Below are 23,558 nucleotides of genomic sequence, written 5' to 3'. Positions count from 1 at the left end.
AGTTGTTCCCTTGTCTATTAAAACATGTAATATATTAAAGCGTCTTTTTGTGTTTCCATGGGTTCAACAAAATAAAGGCTATGAAGCAATTGACAGGCGACTCCTCACACTTCCCGGAGCCTTGGTGAAAATTGCAATTTTCTAATGATTTACAAATAGTTAGAAACATTTGGGATATTGTAAGTACTCAAGTGAACAAAATATATAACACTGGCCTAGTGGTTTTTGGATATTTTACTGCAAAATCTTTGGGAGGATCTTTTGACAGAAATGCAATATAATATACATGTTTTCAGTGGTGTATAAAGACGTTACATAATGAACCGTTATGTTTTTATTACGTTAGAATGAGGCATTTCTATCTACATACACCGCGGGTCCCCTCTCCATGTGAAGTCGCCATTATGCGCCATTATACTATTCGTAGTACTAATAGTCGTCTGGTTTATTAGAAGCAGAGACCGTTCTTTGTTAAAAGTAAGAAGAAACCTCATTGCTTCACACAAGCTACTCTCTGCTCTCTCAGGCAGCATGTCAGTCAGACGGCCAACCGTAGCTTCTCCGAAAGAGAGGGGTGCGATTGGTGTGTGCTGTTAGTTGCAGTTCACAACCTCACCTCTAGATGCTAAAATGCACACACTGCACCTTTAAGTGTAGTATCAAAAAACCTTTGGTCAAAACTTGATAAAAATGCATTTATTTACATACAAATTATTATTTTCCGAAGTGCCCTTTTACATAATTTCAAGACAATGATATTCATAAACAGCTCATCATGGCACTGATCGACTGAATCTGGACTACATAGTTAATATGAACCTGTTACACTATACACAAACACTAGAAATGAACCAGACTGAAAGACTGAATAGTTAGAGAAAGGCCTTGACTGGTTATGTGAGGATGTTCAAACCTCAAAAAAAGTCATGAAATCTCTAGCATTTGAAATAAATGGAACCTCTAAAAACATTATTTCCACATTAAAGGGATAGTTCACCCAAAAAGAGCTTCCGCGTGACAGCCGTGATCATACGTTTTATGATCGATGGATGCTCGATCATCCTCCAATCACTCCCATTATAAAGTTTAGAAGAGCCAGGATATTTTTAATATACACAACTCTGATTGTGTTTGGCTGAAAGAAGAAAGTCATATACACCTAGGATGGCTTGAGGGTGAGTAAATTATGGGGTGATTTTCATTTTTGGGTGAACTATCCCTTTAAAACATTGAGTAGAACACGTAAAACATGGACAAAATGTATCATTTGAAGACTTTTCTGATAATGCAGTACTGTACACATTATTCATTCATATTTCCTGTTTTGCACCATTAAGCATACAAACATTTGTGGCAGAGTAAAAAAAATAGCTTTCTTTGTGCATCAGAAAATGTTTGTGAATATTCAGACGGTAAGAACTTAAATGATATCTACCAGGCTAAAAATAACAATAATATTAATGTCAACATAATAAACAAATGGAAAAAAATATATATTTACAGTATTGGACACTTTTCACAGATCAATATCTCTGCAGAGTCTCAAATTCCACAGAAAAGTCCCAAATTCATATTTTTTGCTGCATGCAAATGTATGTTGGCATTGTAATTTTTAATGGACACTATTGTTGCATTTGCTTTCCACTCCAGTGAAATCCTGTGGAAGGTAGAGTTGAAATTCAGGTGAGAAACTGTTTTCCAAAATCGAGTGAAATGTGAAATAGTCTGTACTTTGGTAATTAAAATTAAATGCAAAAATCAATGTTGTAGAATCCAGTGGACACTGAGTTCAAATTCAAGCAAAATCCACAGTAGAACAGTGAAATCGTGGACATGTTCGGTACACGCTAAAACTCCTGTGGACTGTTTACAAATCATACTTGAGGTCTCTTAAAAATGAGGTATATCAGCTTTTTCCGATTCAATTTGTGGACAGCTGACGATGAATTTGACCAGGTTGGAGTCCAAGTAACAAGTCTTTTAGCTTAAACATACTGAATGATAGAAACCCATGCGAAGATGTTCATATTTCCGTTAATGTGATTTTGTATGCATCTGCGTAGTTCTCGATACTCAGGATAAATGTGTCCTCATTAGAGTAGTGCTCGATGATATTGTCATCCATGTTCACCAGGATCCTGCAATGGAGAGAATGAACAGTCAAAACGGGCTTTGTTGTCATGTGAATTTTACTATACATTTTTTTTACCCTATTGTGTAGTTGTTTTTTTCAGTCAGTTACTTACCCTTTCTTGCTCTTCTTGTAAATCTTGGCCATTCTGTCAATAGGAACACCATACTTCTCAGAAATCTGTCGATATGAAAGAAATTATCACTCAATCATGTATCAGAGCATCACACTGACAATGATTTGATTTCGATTGTTTATAATAAACATTAAAATATGTTGCATTTGTTTAATGATTCAGTTAGTTCTGGTTATTTTGGTGATAAATATGCTGAAGACACATATAACTTAAGGGACCATTTTCACCAGAAGAAGATTAAGATCAGGCTGAAACTGAAAATAGATTTTTTCTTTTAATAATAATATAATAAAAATGCAATCTTTGCACTGAATTTTCATTTTCAAATCGATGCATTTGCATTTGACACCTCTGGTAATCAATCAGCACAATGCTTTAGTCATTTAGAGTAGAGTGCCCCCTATAGATACTCACTGCATCCATGAGTCCTCGGAGAGTGGGCGTCCGCAGCATCAGAGCATCAAACACTTCATCTGACTCCTTCCTCACATACAAGAGCACTGTAAAAACACACAGTCATATTAATCTCAAATGAAGTAACTTGATGTAATTCCACATTCTGTATAAATTATATGAAAACTTTAGAAATGTGCTACAATATAATTTGCAGTGGGAATGCAGAGAATGCTGTACATGGAAATAACATCTTTCTTTAAAATATAGTTAACATAAATTTGAAATATGACATTTCTGTGCTACAAAATCAACACCAAATATTTCAAAAATGACTATTTTTTCCATACATACAAAATCCCAAAGAGGCTTCAAAAGATTTTTAAGTATTGTTTATTGTTTTTGAAACTATTTTTCAATTCTGTGTAGTACAGCAGAAAATACTAACACAATCTCATAGCAATTCATAACCATTTTATGTTTTGCCAAATTGGTGACTAATTCCTATGAATTTGTACAATCTCATTTGTACATTTTCATACAATCTGTGTGATGATTATGTTTAGTGTGGGGTTATGGAGTCAATTCAAATTGTAATTCACATTGTACAAAATCATACGAAATTGGCACCTTGAATAACAGTTAAGTTTTTTCATAAGTTCCAGGTTGGAAAATCAAACATATCAGCTATAAATGTGTATATGTATAGGTCTGTCCTGCTCTGACCTCTCTTCTGTGTCTCCTCTCTTAGCTGTTTATGAGGGGGTGGGCAGAAGTCATCCTCAGATGGCCGGAACATCCTCTTCACCAGCACACTTCTAACACAAACACACAAGCAAATACCATGACTTAATGCTTCTCTTAACTGGCCAATCAGATGATCAGATTTCCTCTAGGCAGCCCAGCTAGGTCTGTCACCTGAACGCGGTTGTATGATCTAATTATGGTTATTTGAGAAAACAGCAGTCATTGTGCACTTTAAATTACAGGATATGTTTACACGACAACGATGTACTAAAACTGGAAAAGTTTTTCCTTTGCCTTTTTCAAGTACAGAAGACAGCGGTGTCGAAACGTTTCCCGTTCACACAGATCCATGAAAATGATTAAAAATGCTGTATTATGCACGCCAGGCCAGTAGTTGGCGATGTGACTTTGTAAAGAAACACTATGCGCCTATAGACTGAATACGCAATACACATATATTCATGACATCACTGTTTTCACAAATTTGCATTTTTGTAGTTTACACGGAGACGATAACGCTATCGTTTACGAAAAAACTTGCACTTTGAATCCCGTTTTTAAAAGTTTGCATTTTCAGGCACCCAAAACACGTCGATTCACAAGGTAGTTGAAGAAAAACAGCATAAACAGAACAGAACGGAACGCATGCAAGCTACAGCGACAATGGAGGCCTACATAGACGAGAGATTGTGCGAAGAGGTTAAAAATACCTTCATTTGTACAACTCTAGCATGAAAGAATACAAATATATTTACATGAGTTGTAACTCATGGTGAGAGATTGCTTAAAACTGTGCATGCGTCGAACGCCTGTGTATGTGTATAAGTCAAATGAAGTATACTTTTTCAAGGCTGTGCGTTCATCTGTGTGCGTACTGTATGCGTAAAAAAACTAAGTATACGTAGGGCTTAAATGAACGGCCAAAATGCATAACAAATTTTCTATTTTTAGTTGAAAACCGTGCCGTGTAAACTGCCCCTCAATCATAAATTTCAATATTGATATCCAAAGAAATTCAAAGCAAATATTGAAATGTCACAAAATACACAATTTATTTCTCCTTTTGAGTGCAGTAGTGTGCTATGTGACTATTTTAAAGGGTTAATTCACCAAAAAATAAAAATAATGTCATTTATTACTCACCCTCATGTCGTTCTACACCTGTAAGACCTTTGTTCATCTTTGGAACACAAATTAAGATATTTTTGATGGAATCCAGTGGCTCAGTGAGGCCTCTATTGAGAGAAAAGCCACCAAACCAAATCTCAAGATCCATTAGGTCTTAAAAACATTTTTAAAACAGTTTATGTGAGTACAGTGGTTCTACCTTAATTCTATAAAGCGACGAAAATACTTTTTGTGTGCCAAAAAAACTAAATAACGACTTTTCAACAATATCTCGTGATGGCCGATTTCAAAATACTGCTTCATGAAGATTCTGAGTTTTTTTTTTCAAATTAGTGATTCAGATCTCCTATTAAACAGCTAAACTGCTGAAATCACATGACTTTAGCGACTAAAGCCCCAAAGCAGTGTTTTGAAATCAGCTATCACAAAATATTGCTGAAAAGTCATTATTTTGTTTTTTTGGCGCACAAAAAGTATTCTTGTCGCTTTATAATATTAAGGTAAAACCACTTTACTCACATAAACTAAGTTTTAAATATGTCTTTAGTACCTTTATGGACCTTGAGAAGTTCAGTGTCTTTGCTCTCAACAGAGGCCTCACTGAGCCATCGAATTTCATCAAAAATATCTTAATTTGTGTTCCGAAGATGAACAAAGGTCTTACGGGTGTGGAACGACATGAGGGTGAGTAATTAATGACAGAATTTTCATTTTTGGTGAATTAACCCTTTAAAATAGTCACATAGCACACTACTGCACTCAAAAGGAGAAATAAATTGTGTATTTGTGTGTGAACTAACCCTTAAAGACTTAAAGTAGGCTACAATTTAAAATATTTCAATGTGTAAATCACACATATCAGCATATGCATATCATTCTGGCCTCTGCAATATTTGTTTACAATGCATTAAATAAAACATGCTGCAGATTTTTGTAATAAAATGACTTTTTAAAGTATATGTGTATTATATTACTTATGCTATAAAAGACTATTAAGACAATTAAATAATTAATTATAAGTACTGTAGCTGAAAATTATAATCAAGACACCCCTAAGCCAAATATTATATTATTAAAGGTGCTCTAAGTGATCCTGGGTGGAGTAACTTCCTGTTGACGTTAGAAGTGTTGTCAAACAAAACAGAAGCTAGCTAGACCCTCCCTCCTCCTCCTCCTCCCCCTCCCCTCCATGCTTCCTGAAACAGTCATGAATGCGCATTTAAAATCATTCTCGTCGGATATTGGCTGGAGCATGTTTATTATGTTAATTTGTCCAGGCTGCACCAGTTTGTTTTTGTGTCCATTTTTGGAGCTTATGGCGATTACAGAGACCGCGTTTTTTTACAGTGTGTTCAGAGGACAGGCAGCTAGCTGATAGTGAGTTGATGTTTGCTGTATGTGACAAAAAATGTTTTGGCCTAAAAACACGTGACACTGCTTAGAGCACCTTTAATATGACATTATACTTAAATCACTACAACTAACTATGTTTTACACTGAATCATTAGTTTTACATTAAAAATTAGTGTGGATAGTTACTTCTATTAATAAATATTCTTAAGGATCCCTGTAATCTACTATTGCGTCAGTGCTACTAGTAAATCTGAGGTGATGTGATGTTCATACAGTTCAGATACAAGAATATCTTTTTCTGGTTTACAGCTTAAATATTGAGAAAAAGATCAAACTCACCCCTCTCGTTCAATTTCCTCTGTATTAAATGCAAATACCTGCAAAGAGTACAAAGTTTGTAGTTTTATCTCCTGTAAACATTTATATGCTCAAACATCTCTGTAACATTCAGAACAAGCCTCAAAACAGACACTACAATGACCAGTTCAGCAGATATCATTCCTAATAAACAAATGTCACCGAAGTATCCAAGATACACACACTTGCATGCTTCATGTCTGGTTTTGAAAGGTCAGTCAGTCTCTAATAAGTCTAAGTCTCATTAGACACACAATGGACCGCTAAGGTCTTCAGGCCGGATTTGTAATGAGCTTCTACAACTTTTTTGAGAAACACTGAAGGCAGACTAGGAGACTGCAATTATGGTTGTCTGCAAAATCGCAGAGGACTTTTAACACAAAAGAGCATGCGATCTGTTCATTGAGTGTGTTTGCAGACTGACTCATACCTGGCCTGCCCTCTGTAAGTTTCCAAAGTGTACATCCGGGATAAAGAGAACAGGCTGGGCATCCAAATCAGTCATCATTTTAAAGAAGGTGGTGTCACACTTTTTCGGGAGAGTAACCGCTCCAACACCTCCATCCTTTCCTAATGAGATGATATCATTTGAACATGTAAGAATAACTGTTATTGATAAAAAAAAGTGGTGACTCATTTCACACTACACAGGTTTCTGTCAAATCAAATGCTCACCAATAACAAAAGCCACTGACTAGAAAGTAGCACAGCATGGTTCATGGCTGTGATGTAACTAAAGCCTTCATATTTCAATAGAAAATATGTAAAAACAGTTAAGAAATAATGGTATCAAATAAAAAAAAAAGCTTATTTTTTGAAGTATCAATATTTGTAACTTTCAGTGCTTCAGACCTTTTGGCTTCTTGCGGTTCTGTTTCCTCTCCTCATCCCTGATCTTCCTCTCCGCTCCCTGTGCCGCACAAACACAGACCGAATGACAGAAAGACATACAGACAAGAGAAATTAGATGACTGTAAGGGCTGTAAAAAGTAACAATAATGAACAACCACAAGGTGGCGCTACAGTTACTGAGTTTGATGATGTCAGAATTCAACTGACCCACTTAAGCTGTAGGTGAAAGCAATTTACCGCTTAATAAAAGAAGAGATCATGCATGCATAATAAAGGAACGAGCATTTTTAGCACTTCCGGTTCCATCGTCCTGAATGGGTTTTTTGAATGGGTTTTTCATTAAATGCCTGAAGGTCTGTGGTTATTTTCACATTTTATTCTATGACAAAAATACACTAGTAATACCCCCTTGTGATTTTTAAAAGCTTTTACTTTTGCTAACAAGTGTCTAAATGGGACTACAGAGGCTGTCTGGGACAATAAACGTCATCACGATGAACAAATAAACTCATCTACTCACTAGTACGCTTTCATAGCCTCATTGTCTTTATAATTGCGCTCTTGCAAACTATTCTAACTCAAACTTTCAGGGAAAATGTTTTTAATTAAAGACTCAAAGAGCTGTCAGAGTTTAATGGTGGTGACATAGAAGTCATGTGACTACAATGTAGTTAGTTTATAGCCTGCCTTTAGCTTTTTACTTCTTGTAACAATATTTAGGCTTCAATTTTTTTAATTTTTGAAGATTATTATGATGAACATCATGGTCACAGAGCTTATTTTCTGCAATAATCCAAAAGCCAATGGAAAATCCTTTTGTGTTTTTGTCTAGGGAACCAGAGTGATATGAACTTAAGGGTTGAGCTACAAAAATATGTCATCATTGCAGCGCACTGCAACAATTCCCCATGACTGCTTCCACAGATATAGCATATGTTGGAATACTGTATGCACAGATTCAAATGTTAAAGGTCAAGGTTCACCTTATCACAGAAGACCTTGATCTGGCAGTAGGCTCTGTGCAGGGGTTTGTTACTGCGGTTGTTGTAGCTGTAGGTGTCTATCTGTATCATCAGAGGAAGACCCTTCACCCCTTTCTGAGAGGAGAAATCTGTGCTCAGACAGTTCACCGTGATGAAGATCTAACAATAAGAGAAGACAAGAAAATGTATTTTTGCAAAATAAGTGTGTCTCTACCACTATACTAGCATGTTGTGGGAGGTTGTTATGATATGTGATGTAAATTCAACACTTTGTATCCAAATGCACATGTAACAGACTGTTGCATAAGAACTTCCATATTCATATTTTCGAACAGCTTTGACCTACACAATCCTGACCGTTGAAAGAGCACCTTGTTTTTCACCCACCAACCACCTACACACGCAAAACAGGTGCCTGCCTCGACACGTCTATCTGTACCACTGACTGCTACTGAAAGCAACGTTCATACTTCCCACTAAAAACTATGCCGTTTCATTTTAACAGAATATTAAAAGCTCCAACTGAGGTAAATAATAATTTTATATAAATGTAAGACCAAATTTTAATCTTAAATATCATCTTTCCATGCAGTTTTAGCCTCTGCTCCTCAAAGGTTTAAAACAGTCTTTTTCACCATATTTATGTGGTTAGTTATTAACAGTTGCATATAATCAACCATTACCAATGCCAGAGGACAAGAAAGAGGCCATCGTTAGGTGAAGCATGCTAAAACTCAGAAAGGTAAAAAAACTGGATTGGAGAACTTCATATGAACTCTACACTTGTATGGCATAGGAAAATCGGTACAACTTTATTTTAGGGTTCAATTCTCACTTTTAAGTTGTTGCTTATTAGCTTGCATGTTACTAGTATATTCGTTGTTTATTAGTACTTATAAAGCACATATTAACGTCTTATTCTGCATGACCTTATTCTGTATCCCTTAATCCCACCCAATACCTAAATTTAAACACTACAAAAACAACCTTACTAACTATTGATAAGCAGTAAAATTAGGTGTTAATTTAGGTTAACAGTGAATACGTGTTCCCTATACTGAAGATCTTTATTTCCTACAATGCCACAGCAATGATTGATTATAAAAAACAGTAACTGCATAATTAAATTTTTTGTCCAAAACATTTCACACTGATTATAATCTAACTGGGCACATTCTGATTTAGAATTGGGACAGCGATTTTGATTAACACTACAGACAGTGAGATGGAGTCCAAGACAGGTGGCATACGCTACCATTCAAAATTTGTGGTCAGTAAGATTTTCTTTCTTAAAGAAAATAATGTTTTTATTCAGCTGCATGATGTAAACAGAGACAGTAAAGACATTTATAATGTTAATAATACTATAATGCTAATGTTCTATTTCAAATAAATTTTTCAAAATGTTTTAACTTTCTATTCACTAAAGAATCTTGAAAAAAATGTATCATGGTTTCATTAAAAATATTAAGCAGCACATCTGTTTTCAACTGGTAATAATAAGAACTGTTTCTAGAGCAGCAAATCAGCATATAAAAATGATTTCTGAATGATCATGTGACACTTAAAACTGGAGTTATGATGCTAAAAATTCATTATTTTATATATCTATATATATATATATATATATATATATATATATATATATATATATATATATATATATAATGATGAACACCTTGAACATTTCATTATTACAGTTTATTCACTATAGTTTAGTTTTAAAAAATGTAAATAAAATATGACAAGAACTCAAAGTTAAACTGTGTCAGAAAAAATCTTAATTATGTCAGATAACACTTAAGCAAAACATGGTCAGGTCAAAGTGTCTGAATAATTTTTGGTCCCAAGTTTTTATCAATTTTACTGGTAGTCCACTGTATGAAGAATTTTTGTGTATTCAGTTTACTTTATTTTGCTATCCTCACTTATATAAATGAACTATAGTGTCCTGCACCCACAAGTAAAAAAAACATTAAAAAATACATCTAGTGTCTGAATAATTTTTGGTTTGACTATATATATATATATATATATATATATATATATATATATATATATATATATATATATATATATATATATATATATATATATATATATATATACAGCTCTGGGAAAAATTAAGACACCACTCCAAGTTCAGAAATCAATGTTAAGTGGTCTCTTATTTTTTTCCAGAGCTGTATATAATTGTTTTCTACTGTATTTTTGATCAAATAAATGCAGGCTTGGTGAGCATGAGGGGCTTCTTTCAAAAACTTGCTGACCACAAAGTGCTACTGAAAAAAAAACACAAAAAAAACAGAGCCTTTCCACACTGCAACAAGGCCATAATTTCCACCTCACAGATCAATGGCTCATGGAGAGACTTCATGGAGTTTATGGCTTCCTCCATTCCAGCCTGCCATGATGAGAAGCTTTGAAGGAACTTGTAATAAAAGCTGAGAGTATATTAGGTCAGAGTATGAGATACTTATCAGATCAAACTGAGAGCATTTCACACCCCATTGCATGCTTTCACATGAGCTTGGACGAATACACTTATATATGTCCAAGGGCGGCTACACAACTACATAAGACATCATATAGTCCAGATTAATAGGTATTACCAATATGAGTTGGCCCAATAAAAAGCAAATGTTTGCGTAGAGAGCTTTAGTTGAATATCCTCTAGAGTCGAGTGTTTGAACTGAGCTGTATTGCAACAGAAGAGCCACAATGGGAGGGCAGGACTCTACCTGTGAGGCTGGGAGGATCTGGATTCAGGTTTGTGTGCATTTGGCCGTGTACACAGACCTGGTCCATTTCCTACTGTCAGCAACATACAGGTGTAACCCGAGACCCCATACAGGAGAAAATAGAGATTTAAATTAATAGACAGGACTGGGGAAGATGCACCAGGGTATTGTGAATCCCAAACATCACGCTATACAGGGCTCTTGGGGAAGGTTTAACAACAGGAGAGAGAGACTAATGCGTGTAAAATACACATATCATATGTCGTAACACTCCACCCTGTGTCTCAATAACATTTTGTGTATCACACACAATGGTGGTAATACGACTAAATGAAAAGTTTGTGACAAAACATAGATGTGCTGATGTAGTCAGACTGAAAACTATATTTACACCTGCCAATTCATCCTCCATGATGACCATTAATGCGAGCAGGATGTCCATAAAACCAAAACACACACTGGAGAACGTATTCGTTGTAAATTTGCTGCGCCACATCTGAACCATTGAGTCTTGGTGCTAGATGACTTACCTTGGCCTCCTCATTCACGTCCCAGGTAAAGGACACAGCATTGTAAGCGATTTCTTCAATATTCCCAATTGTGTTGAAGCTCTCTTTGTAGTCAGCTATAGATAAAACAGGAAAAGTCAGTTCTCATTCTTGCTGGACAAAAACAAAACACAACCAGGATATTTTGTGTTTTGGATACCAGGTTTACCAGGTATGGACCACTACACCAAAACTAACCTGCATAATCCAGTCAAGACCAGCATGCAATTCACTCACAGGCTGATACTTATAGTGGAGGCATGTACAGTATTGTAAAATTTGTATGGTATATGTAAGCAATAAAGTACTCAAGGCTGTGCTGTATCGTGAATAAGTCATGGCTGAAGGGCGTTGTTACAACTCTTCAGTAGGTGCAACCCCTGTGACTTATTCACGATACAGCACTAGCCTCGAGTACCGTACTGATTTTACAAAATGGTTTCCACACAATACAAATATTAAAGCCAAAAATATGTAACAATGCAACTTTCATGAAGTAACCTCTTACTTAAGTCTTCCTTCCGCCAGAAAAAAATAGTCCCTGACCGTGAACAGCAACAGAAGTTACATTATTACACCTTTAGATGGCGGCAAAGACTGTCTTTATGTGTGTGTCAGTCAGTAGCGAAGACTTTTACATTGAAAAGACTGAATTGTTGTGAACATGGAACAAGACGCAACTGACAAATGCTTTGACTAGCTCTGTCAGTCACGGGAAAACCCCTTAACTGTTAAAAGGTCAAGATAACACATCGGACATTTAAACAGATTTTTTATTATGAACATAGGACTGACCTGAAGGAAAATGCTAAATCTGAATGCAGGTAATAAACTCGCTCACTCAGAATCAAGGACAGGAACTAAACATTTTATAAGATTAATTTTAGAGAGAGATGTACAAAATGTAAGAAATGGGTATATGAACCGCTCTGATGAGTGTCGGACAATGGCGACATTAAAACAATGTCTGCCAAAGCAAGCAGTGTTAAGCTTGATAAGCTGAGTGTATATAAAACAGCACCCTTCCATGCTAGATAACTCTTATCTGTTTATGTAAACAAACACTTGCTTTTTTAGTAGCCGCTTGATAGGCTATTTATGACCACTCACTTTAAACATGTCTGTGATTCAATCTACGCGTCATTACTTTATAGATTTACAAAAAAGGATGGGTGATCTCATAACTGTTTCAATGGCTGGAGTCAGCCTGTCTAGCTTAGCTACGGCAGTTAACTTTACATTCTTGACTGGTGCTTCCTAAGTGTCTGTTTTATTGTTCACCAGCCTAAAAGTATTAGTCAAATTGCCTAGAAAACAAATAGTACCCATTTTTCAACAAACCGCATGGTTTGAGGCAGTGATGGGCAACTTCGGCAGAGATTGTATATTATAGGGAGATGAGAGGGTCTGTATTTCTTACCATTGGAGAAAGTGTAACGGCTAACTTAATCATGTGCGGCACCTGTCAGCCTATTGTGTAATGGTAGTGACATCAGTGTCCGCCATTCAAAACTCCTTCCCTGCGTACCGTCTATGCGTACCACAAGAGCCGGAACATTAGCAGGTAGGCTTGCCTTCCAGTGGCTTTGACTTTGGTCCTGGAGGGCTCCAACTTTAATTGAACACACCTGAACAAGCTAAACAATGCCTTTAGGATTACTAGAAAGCTACAGGCTCGTGAGTTTTTAACAGGGTTGGAGCTAAACTCCGCAGGACAGTGGCCCTCCAGGACCGAAGTTGCCCATCCTTGGTTTGAGGTATCGTCATTTGCCATACAACAGGTTACACACATGCTCATTATTATAGAAAAGCTGTACTCAAGTCATCGCATGTACAGTATAAACTGCATTTCCTACATACAATCTATGTATTTATTAAATTAACAGGGAAAAAATGATCCCCATGACTCTTAAAATCCCTAACCCTTAGTATGAGTGGTAGTAGTAGTGGTGATTTCCTATGCTAATTACGCATTCTTTCTTCAGTTATGAAGCACTTAGTAATTTAATAAGCTGTCATTACAGGGGCGTTTATCTCCATGTTAAGTAAACCCAACACCTGTCTTACTTTGGGGTAACTTGGGGATTAGGAAGGGCAAAACTCTTCCCAATGGACCGCCTTTGCATGGTTTACCAAGTACACCCGTCGATGCCGTAAGCGAACCTCCCCTGTTAAATAGCCCCATTCAAATCCCAGCTCTAGTGACATGGCCCCAGGCCTGAGGAACAATCCCGCCTCAACTGCTATTCAAATCCCAACTGTGTGGGTGTCAGGTTTCAGTCACTGTCTCCCCTTCTTGACTTCATCATACTACCATATACAATGTGCCCAAACATCTGTCCACCTCACCAATCCACCAACATTTTCTTTGCATCCCATAGTACAGTGTTCACCTTAAAGTGTCTCACCAAAGCATTCCTATACTTTTGCCCAATCTAAGAGGGCAGGGCTTAAAACAAGAATGGCTGCCATCATGGCTCAGATATTCCCTCAGGGTGCTCCCAGGATTTGAAAGTCTTGGGGCCAAATCTTGACAAAGGACATAGCAGAGCGTCTGATTACTGGAGATGAGGGGAGGACAAGAAGCAACAGGTTCAGGATGACTATTCTTTCAAGGTGTGACAAGACCAAGAATAAGATGTGAATTGTTTGGGCTCATAGCTGCCCCATGCCAGGTGGACTCCTACAAATTTGGGCCTGTTTGTTGGGGTTTTTTCTCATTCAACTTGAATCAGAAACTGGGCTAGTGATCTGAAGGTCACAAGTTCAAATCACAGGTGGGGTGACTCATGGAGCTGGAGAATAATTGGGATCTTCTAACACCATAGCACCCTTACTTAACCCCAGGTTGCTCCAACAGTAGTATCCCTTTAATAAAGTGTTCAACTGTGGATAAGAAACCACCTGTCAAGTGACTAATTAATAATTAATTAACACCACAGGTTTAGTAAGAAAGGAAATCTGTCCAAATGTCAAAAATAATCTGTAAATTGATCTGTATCTATCTGTATAAAAAATCTGAAAGCAGACTCTACAGTAATCCGTGTGTATAAGCAGGGAGGTGCCTGAAGCCTAAATCCGAATTCAGAAAGTCATTGAAAAAGAATAACGCACTCTACTGAGCGCCTAAAGGGACATGGTTAGGCTTGCTGCGGTAGTCAGTTACATTAGAGTACAACAGATTTCACTTATCACGTGAAGATAGTAAGGAGAGATGACTGACAGAATGATGCCAGAGGATTTGGTGTGCAACAGATCCTGAGCATCATTGACAAATATCTTATCTTGTAAAATGTGTGGCCAGTACCGACGCTCCCTACACAAAGAGTACGCGTGATTGCGATTTGGAAAGCAAAAGTAAAACGCAATTTCAATACCTTGCAAATTAATAGCAGCTCCCTGATGCCCGCAAATTATATACAATATAATTACCCAACTGTATAATTATGAGAGAATGCAAAAGCATTAAATTATTTTTATTTTTTTTTCTTCCATTTCATATTTTTTTCCATCACCATGTCTCTTTAGGGGCTCCGTAGAATGCATAATTTCCGTCGCGAACACAGTATTCGGCTCCGGGCACGTCCATAGTGTAGCTATTTAGCAACCTAGTACCTTTTAGCTGAGCAGGGGAAAACCAAAAGGAACCAATCTCCAGAAAGCCCTGAGGGCTTCTGGGATGTGAGGCACCATCAGTCTGCAAACTAGAGATGAATACACAATGAACTATTTTGAAGGCAATAAATACTTTGTTCATAGGGCGATTCAGACCAAAGACTGTTGAGTAGTACTGTGGTTAATGATTTTTGGGAAAATATGATACATAATCTACGCAAGTACAAGAATGTAAATACTTCAAGTTAACTCAATCTCATGCGTTACTGCATTCAAAAATGTTTACTCTTTCACGTCAACTACAGCCAAGGTGGAGCAACCGTTTGAAGAGAATCTTGCTGCTGTCATACATATAGCTAGCTACCTGTTCTATTCTGTTTAATGCAGGGGTGTGCAATCCTTCTCCTGGACCGCCAGTGTCGTGCAGAGTTTAGCTCCAAATTAGCTTTAGCTTTATTAAACACATCTGTACCAGCTGATCAAGGTCTTCAGGATCACTAGAAACTTCCAGGAAAGTGTGTTGGAGCAGGATAGAGCTAAGCTCTGCAAGAAGTTGGTCCTCCAGTAGCAGGACTGAACACCCCTAATTTAATGGCACAGATATTTGAAGGTAAATCTTTTGCCCTCTTAAGTCTGCTGTACACCAAACACTTTATATACAACTAGATTGCACTCTTGCAATGCATTGGCCAAAGCACATATGTCAGCAATAGAGTGCCCCAGGGACTACGAGTTTTTGTAGGCCAACCCGGAAGTTAGCGGCGCACGGGTTCCCTCGGTTGAAAGCCTATGCATTTTTCCCATAGACTTTTGGAAAATCGCAGAAAATAAGCTCTATGTTTAACAAAGGGTTATGACATTTACACGTTTTGTCTATCAAGATAATCTTTACAAGTTAACACAACATTTATAGATTTTGAAGCCTAAATAAAGTCGTCAGATATAAAAGGCTAACAGTAGGCTATAAACAGACTACAGCACACCATGGTCGCGGATCAACGTCGTCACCACCAAGCGTCCTCAAACTTTATTTAAAAACAACTTTGCTGTCCAAATGTCCCGTTTTTAATGATAACGTCTAAAGTCCCCGCCAAAGGAAGTAGTCCCTTTTAGCAATTTGTTAGCAACCGCAGATTTTAAGACACAGTAAAAGTTTAAAAAATCACAAGTGGGTTATAACTGGTGTGTTTTATGTCATAGATAAAAACGTAAAATTATTTAGTGGCTTTGTTAACCACAGACCTTATTTCAGGCGATTTAGCAAAAACCCATTCAAAAAACCCAGAGACTTGACGACGTTGGAACCGGAAGTCCTAAAATGCTAACTCACTTCCGGGTTTTGCCTACAAAAATGCGTCATCCCTGATGCACTCTATAGCATACTTGTGTAGAGCAGTGGTTCCCAACCCTAGTCCTGGAGTATCCCCAATTCTCCAGAACACACCTGATTCAACTTATCAACTCATTTGTACATTATCTTTCAACCCTGGTTCTAAAGGACCCACAACACTGCACATTTTGTATGCCTCCCTAATCAAACACACCTGATTCAGATCATTAGCTCATTAGTAGAGACTACAAGACCAGAAATTGGTGTGTGAGACAAAGCACACATTCAAAATGTGCAGTGTTGGAGGTTTTCCATGAACAGGGTTGAGAAACACTTCATTAGTAGACACCCCAAGAGCTGAAATTGGTGTTTCAATTAAGGCATCCAAAATGTGTACTGTTGGAGGGCTCCAGGACCGGGCTGGGAACCACTGACATAGAGTATCTGTTAGGCTTAATTAGGGTTAGCCCACTCTTCTCCTTGAGGACTTCATTTCCGACCCGCTTCAACACGCCTGCTTGCTATTTTCTAGTTATTCTGAACACATTGATTAGCTCGTTCAGGAGGTGTTTGATTAGGATTGAAGCTACAGTAAATTATGCAGGATGGTAGTCCACCAGGAGCAGGGTTAGACACCCCTGGGCTAAATATTTGAGCTGGAGTAAGTCAGCAATTCCTGATTCAAGATTCAAGACTAAACATTGATCTCAATAATGGAAGCCTCACCGATGTCCAGAACCCTCTGCTTTGCAGTGTGTTGGCGAGAGTGCCAATATTTCCAGTATTTGAGCTGCTCATCACGGTTCTTATCTTCACTGAATACAACCATAATGACACTCTGATAGAGGAAATGAGAGAAAGAGGGTTAACAGAGGTTATCACACTCCACTCAATTACTTCATGTCTTTTCCATATGATCAAGAGCTGACTAGCATGTTGATAAAATATTACCATAACAAGAACGGAAGATATAGTCATACATTGAGATTTTTAATGTTTTTGAAAGAAGTGTCTAATGCTCTCCAAGGCTAAATTTATTTGATCAAAAAAAGACAGTAATATTGTGAAATATTATTACAATATTTTTCTCTTTAATTTTATAAAAAAACAGTTTATTCCTGATGACAAGACTGTATTTTCAACAGCCATCCCTCCAGTTCTTTAGTTATCACAGTCATGCTTTCGAAATGTTTTGTGTAAACCGTGATACACTTTTTCAGGATTCTTTGATGAATAGAAAGTTCAAAAGTACAGCATTCATTTGAGATATAAATATTTTGTTTTGTAACATTTTAATTGTATTTACTGTCACTTTTGATTAATTTAATGTTGAATAAAAGTATTAATTTGTAATAACAGTTTTAAATAGTTTTATTACAAAAATCTATTTAAAAAGTGAAATTACATATGACAATTAATCAAAGTCATGTCATTGAATTAATATAATTCAATGACATGACACTGTTACATTATACCTTCCTAGTTCCTTCAAATATCTGGTTCAAATATCTGGTAGAACATCACTCACCCTCACTTTGCTGATGGGATGTCGGAGGCGTTTATTGGCACTTGTCTCATTCAGTGTGATAGCGTAGAATTGGCCCTTGTTTAGATAGGTCATAGGCCCCTCACCCTGCTTCTGCCGCAACGATCTGCTGGCCTCTAATGTGTACTGGAAAGTGTCTCTGTTGAAGAACATGTATTTCAGAGATGATTCATCATAATAATACAAGCCTACATTAATTCCGTATAACACTTACAACATATCCGACTGGTCAAATATGAAGTCATCAGCTCCAAGCGATGATGGGCGGTACTTCTGCACCAAAGAAATAATCACCTATTAATTTGCTTATGACATCAAAGTTTTACAACACACAAAATCAGATATTAATCTCACTTCATTGCTGTCTTCTTCATAGGTGCTATCTGGACTACTGCGATGGTCATCCTTCCTATATCCACTATGACATATGGCTGAGCTGTCGAACGATTGGGCCTGTTCACAGATGACCCGCATCTGTTCCTCTCCTTCTGTCCTGTAATGAACTCCCGAAGCCATGAAAGCAGGAGTGTACACTTCAGCCTTTACCACGGCAGCGGCCCCACTCTCTCCAGCCGCCACGCTGTACTGTTCCCGTTTGGTGTCTTGGTGATCCGTGTTGAGTGACAGATTAACGGGCACTGATTTCAGTACCTGCACACGATTATCCACTGTCTCTGGCTCCATTTGACTGCTATTTCCCAATGTAGTGTTTCTGAAACAGTATATGAAAGCATTTCTTGTGTGCATTTTATGGTTAAAATAAGTCACATTTTTAATACATTTAGTCAACTCCATATTCACCATCGTTTTAATCATTTCACTAACCTCTTTTCCGGTTCCTCTGAAATGTCAACCGCTTTGCTGATGGGTAAAACTCTCCTATCTTTCGGCACCTGCAGAGGATAAAACATCATTATCAGTAGTGCTGATAGTATCACTGTTTCACCATAATTTTTTTATTGGAGATTAATCACTTCATAGGGATAAAATCATTCCCTTATGAAAACTGAAAACTGCCTGATTATCTTCCATCAGAGCAGCAAAAAAGCATAATTGCACAACATCCTTACTATGCTTGTATGTTTTGGATAATGTAAGCAATACAGTTATACCTTGGTTGCATTGACAATGAAATAATTATGTATTTGTTCATTAGTTGTGGAAGAAAAATGATGGAAAGTGGAAGTGTAGAAATAAACATGTGATACTTTTTACAGTGTATATAAGTATTTGTATCTATTTGATTTTATTTAAATAATCATATTTATATTTATTCAAATTCCTTAAAATCTGCATAAATCTGTTAATTGCAAAAACAAATTTAAAGGATTAGTTCACTTTCAAATAAAATTTTCCTGATAATTTACTCACCTCCATGTCATTCAAGATTTTCATGTCTTTCTCTCTTCAGTCGAAAAGAAATTAAGGTTTTTGACGAAAACATTCCAGGATTTTTCTCCTTATAATGGACTTCAATGGCATCCAAACGGTTGAAGGTCAAAATTACAGTTTCAGTGCAGCTTCAAAGGGCTTTAAACGATACCAGACGAGGAATAAGGGTCTTATCTAGCGAAATGATCAGTTATTTTCGAAAAAAATGTAAATGTATATGCTTTATATAAACAAATGATCGCCTTCCAAGTGGTTCTGCCAAAACCGCACTTTCGTATTCTTCAAAAAGCTTACGCTGTATACGTCTTCTCTATTCTATTTACAGAAAAAATGGAACTGGTGCCGCGTTCGTTCTGTAAGTAGAATAGGGAAGGTCATTAAGGTCCAATATAAGGAGAATAATCCTGGAATGTTTTCATCAAAACCTTAATTTCTTTTTCGACGGATGATATGGGGGTGAGTAAATTATCAGGAAAATTTTATTTGAAAGTGAACTAATCCTTTAATCAGTTAAAAATGATGAACATAGTTCAAATATGGTTAGCTTTGGTACAAGTAAGATTCAATTAAGTTAAAATGTTTAAGACTGGTTTACATATAATAAATTGGATTTATTGATGATAAATATATAAACCTGGTAACTGTGCATTTAAAATACATTCACTTGATTAGTACTGTTACATAAATCTCGTTCTTATTTTCTTATCTTCATTTATGTATGACTGAAAAATATGCATTGCATTACATTTATTATTTTATGTTAAAACTGTGTAATCCAAATGGATTTAAATTTTAGATGTGATTAAAATACATAAATTTTGTGTGTGTGTGGTGCTTTAATGGTGCTTTTTGGAGCTTAATACTATAGGCCCAGTTACTATCCACTTTCACTGTATGAAAACACAGCATGAACATTCTGCTAAATTTCTCCTTTTGTGTTTCACTGAAGAGAGAGAGGTTTCGAACACCATGAGGGTGAATAAATGATAATGTGAAATGAAAACATTATTATTATAATGAAAGTAATAAGTCTAAGCTGATGTCACTGACCTTGTAGTACTCATAGAGGAGCCCAAGGGCGGCAGCACTGTCTTCATCTCCATTGATGCTCATCATGGCCTTTGTGGCCGCAGTAAGAGGATTCTCCAGGTAAGACCTCCAGGCCTCATCCTCACTGGTGTAGGCCCGACGTTGGTGGAAGGACGTCTCATTGGGCACCACTACAACCAGCCTCTTACTGGGACACACACACGCACGGACATAAAACAGTATATCAGCACACTAGCAGACAGAAACACAGACATAAATGATCCAGCTGATAAAGGATCATGTAAAAGTGCTATTTTGCATACTGATGAAAACAAGCCTGCACACTGCACCTTTTGTGAGAGTGTGATGTACAGTGTATTGATGCCAGAATGCATCTAACCAACCAAATAGTGACCGCAGATCAGATTCAAAAGTTCTTCTGCATTTTACTGCCTGACAGACAGCTAGAGCTAAAACGTATCACACACGACATGAGGAAGTACCAACTTGGTATTATATGATATTAAATCTATATCTAGCTGCTTTCATTCTTCACTATAAACAAGAAATTCAGTAACATACAGTGGCCCCCAAAGAGTTTTTGGATACTTAAGCCATATACCTAAAGAGAAATATACAATAAAATTGAGGCCACAACAAAAATGTAATAATACAAGCATTATTAAAAAAATGATGCTACTAGAACATATTTATTGAATGGTTATGCTCTATTTATTAATCTTGACATTTCATCTGCACATCATTTGTGAGAATCCATATTCATATTCTTATTACAACATAATTTGTGAGATAATAATTCATGTTCCCTATTTTGAAGTTAAATAATTCTTGTCACTGAATAATAGTGATATCTGAATTTATTTTGTGTTGGATACAAGAGGGTTTTATGTCTATTTTTTTATTTGGGATATCCGTATGGTAACAAATACTAAAAGATAAAGTGAGACCCTTGTAGTACGAATTTCTTTTTAACGTTTTTTGTTTGTTTGTCCCCAGGTAGGGTTTTATCTTACCCCACTAGTGGGTCAGAAAATCATTTCTTTAAATTTTGTAACTATATTTTAAAAATCTTAATTATTATAATAGTCAAAGGTTTCCATTTATTTCCCCAAATAATATATACATTAACACATACATAATAAATGCATCATCATCCTCTAGTTGCTTAACTCATCTCTAAATATGTTAAAATATAACAGCTAATGAACAGTTTTGTTTTGTTTTAAGAAGGGCATCTTACTACATCTTACCCTGCATAATGTATCTAATGTATATTCTTTGTTACATACATAGATATATTTTTCCAACCCAAATCTGGGTTGGGTTCACAGTTTATTGAAAAGGTTCTAAAAATATTGAAGTGTCTATAGTAGTGACATAAGTAGTGTCTTCACAACACACATTAGTAAACACAGATATGCAGACAAGCAGTGAGCACTGTGTGGTCTTTCATTGGAAAATGCATGGTAAAGTGTAGAATAAGGTAAAGTAGGACACTTAATCTTATTCATCTTTATCATTATGTGTATATTCTTCCATAAAAAATAATAATAAGCACAAGTACCTAAGTTCTGGTATAACTGTGTAAAATTTGAATTTTCAGGCAAATCATGTTGTGGTTATAAAAAAAAATAGTATTGAGTTGATATTAAGTGATTTTTTTATACATGTTTGTATTTAATTTTATATTTATTTAAACAATTAGTCATGTACAAACAACAAGGCAATATCAGTACACCTTTCATCTTTTTATCTGTATAGTGTGAGTGATTTAGCTATTTAATATGGTTTTATGTGAGGAGCTAAACCATCTGAAACACATTTCTATGTACAAATGATCACAACGTTTCCAACTTTACATGTAATTGGAACATCTAATTCTTTGAAACACCTAGAGATTAATTAGATATCATCGTGATCTGAGAAATGTAAGACCCCTATTACAACCAACCACCCTACAGAAACTAATATTCCATCTTTGTCTATTTAATAAACAGAAATGTGTTTTAGTCACCACAAACATAAATAAACGGGTTGTTATTATGGAGGACACAACAGAACTGAACACTGTAGATTAAAACAACAATTTTTTCAAAGTTCACATAAAACAAAAAGTCTTGTATTAAAACAAAAAACAAAAAAAAAAACGTTGTCATAAACACTTCTACATTAAGTTGATACTTAATGTGCGGAATAAACTAAACAACATAAAAATGCAGAAAAATCTATCTATTCTTTGTTTTAAGTATTTAAAAAAAAAATAGCATAGCGAATAAACTTTCCCCTTTAAATTGTAAATAAATGGGGATGAATTTCAGGTAGCTTATATTCAAGGTGTTTCCTCCGTGAAAAATGGCGTTTTGACCGCAAAAAAAACTTTCCCTCTGCGGTGGGATTCATCTATAAAAACAACAATAAACCAACAAAAAGCTGAATAATATTATACGCCGTTAACATAGCTAATGCAACTGTAAGATAAAGTTTTTAGAGTTTAGAGAGAATATTTAACACGAAAGTAAAAATGCAGAATGGCACTCGTTGACGTTCCGATACTTGTGTTGAGGTAATGGAAGATTGTGTCGCAGTCATGACTCTTACCTGTCTGTCTCCTGTGACATATTTCTCTTCCTCCGCGGTTCTTCCTTGTGGAACTGGACTTTCAAGTCGGTGCAGGTAACAGAAGACAGAGCAGAGTGAGAGATGCCAGAACCCGGGCTACAGGTAAATCGACTTTTCCCTCTCTGGTGATTAGCCTATTTCTCAAGGGCTGAAGGAGCAGGTACAAAACACCTGAGCACCCTGTCCCGTCCTTCTCGAAAATTTTAATGTGTAATTTTGAGTTTCAAAAATCTTTATAACATGTTAAATCTACTTTTAATGTTCTTATTGTTTGCTTATAGACCTATAGGTAAACTTTGATGGGTTTTTTTTCTGTGTAAAGTATTTGGGTTCGAGTAGGGGCTGGTCAGCGCTCTGATTGGTCAAAGTGTGAAAAGTACCTCTCTGATTGGCTTACAGGTTAGAAGACCCACCTCACCTGTAGCCATAGCTTTGTACTAGAAATGAAGGGCAGGATGGAGAAAGCCTTTGTGTGATCTCGGGAAACAAGTTGTTTGTTATTTACCCGTATAAGTATAAAATCTTAATGTTTGTTTAGTACAAGACTTTAACCAAATATTTAAGACTGAGGGAGACCAAATGTAAAACTTATATTAATTGACCACTATTCTAAATATTAGAAGAATGCATGTGTCTC

At 36.3% G+C, this 23,558-nt stretch overlaps 1 protein-coding gene across 3 annotated transcripts; it reads right to left on the bottom strand.

Annotated features, from left to right (window-relative positions):
* Positions 1–827: 827 nt before the first annotated feature.
* Positions 828–23,027, bottom strand: grhl2b (grainyhead-like transcription factor 2b). 3 transcript variants are annotated; one of them, XM_067411490.1, is made up of 17 exons: positions 22,901–23,027; positions 20,303–20,489; positions 18,686–18,753; positions 18,215–18,572; positions 18,075–18,133; positions 17,843–17,999; positions 17,041–17,152; positions 11,352–11,446; positions 8,081–8,239; positions 7,098–7,155; positions 6,676–6,815; positions 6,228–6,265; positions 3,387–3,478; positions 2,682–2,767; positions 2,247–2,311; positions 1,996–2,138; positions 1,627–1,657 (listed from the first exon to the last, which is right to left on the bottom strand). In XM_067411490.1, the coding sequence occupies exons 1-16, from the start codon at positions 22,918–22,920 to the stop codon at positions 2,024–2,026; spliced, it is 1,809 nt and encodes a 602-aa protein (XP_067267591.1). In that variant the 5' UTR covers positions 22,921–23,027; the 3' UTR covers positions 1,627–1,657; positions 1,996–2,023. The 3 variants fall into 3 exon arrangements, with proteins under 3 accessions (XP_067267590.1, XP_067267592.1, XP_067267591.1); XM_067411489.1 differs by having other exon boundaries at positions 828–2,138; XM_067411491.1 differs by having other exon boundaries at positions 828–2,138; positions 17,849–17,999.
* Between the last annotated feature and the right edge of the window lie 531 nt (positions 23,028–23,558).

The sequence above is a fragment of the Chanodichthys erythropterus genome, chromosome 15 (assembly GCF_024489055.1).
Source record: "Chanodichthys erythropterus isolate Z2021 chromosome 15, ASM2448905v1, whole genome shotgun sequence".
NCBI lineage: Eukaryota > Metazoa > Chordata > Actinopteri > Cypriniformes > Xenocyprididae > Chanodichthys > Chanodichthys erythropterus.
The sequence above is the reverse complement of the archived record's forward strand: the minus strand, read 5'-3'. Positions and strand labels throughout refer to the sequence as shown.

What these genes read in the sequence shown, in the direction of transcription:
- grhl2b (XM_067411489.1), bottom strand. Translation starts at nt 22,920, where the DNA reads ATGTCACAGGAGACAGACAG. An exon ending in ATGTCACAGGAGACAGACAG is followed by an intron (nt 20,490 to 22,900) that starts GTAAGAGTCATG and finishes TGTGTGTCCCAG; the next exon opens with TAAGAGGCTGGTTGTAGTGG. An exon ending in TCAAGGTCTTCTGTGATAAG is followed by an intron (nt 7,156 to 8,080) that starts GTGAACCTTGAC and finishes TGTGCGGCACAG; the next exon opens with GGAGCGGAGAGGAAGATCAG.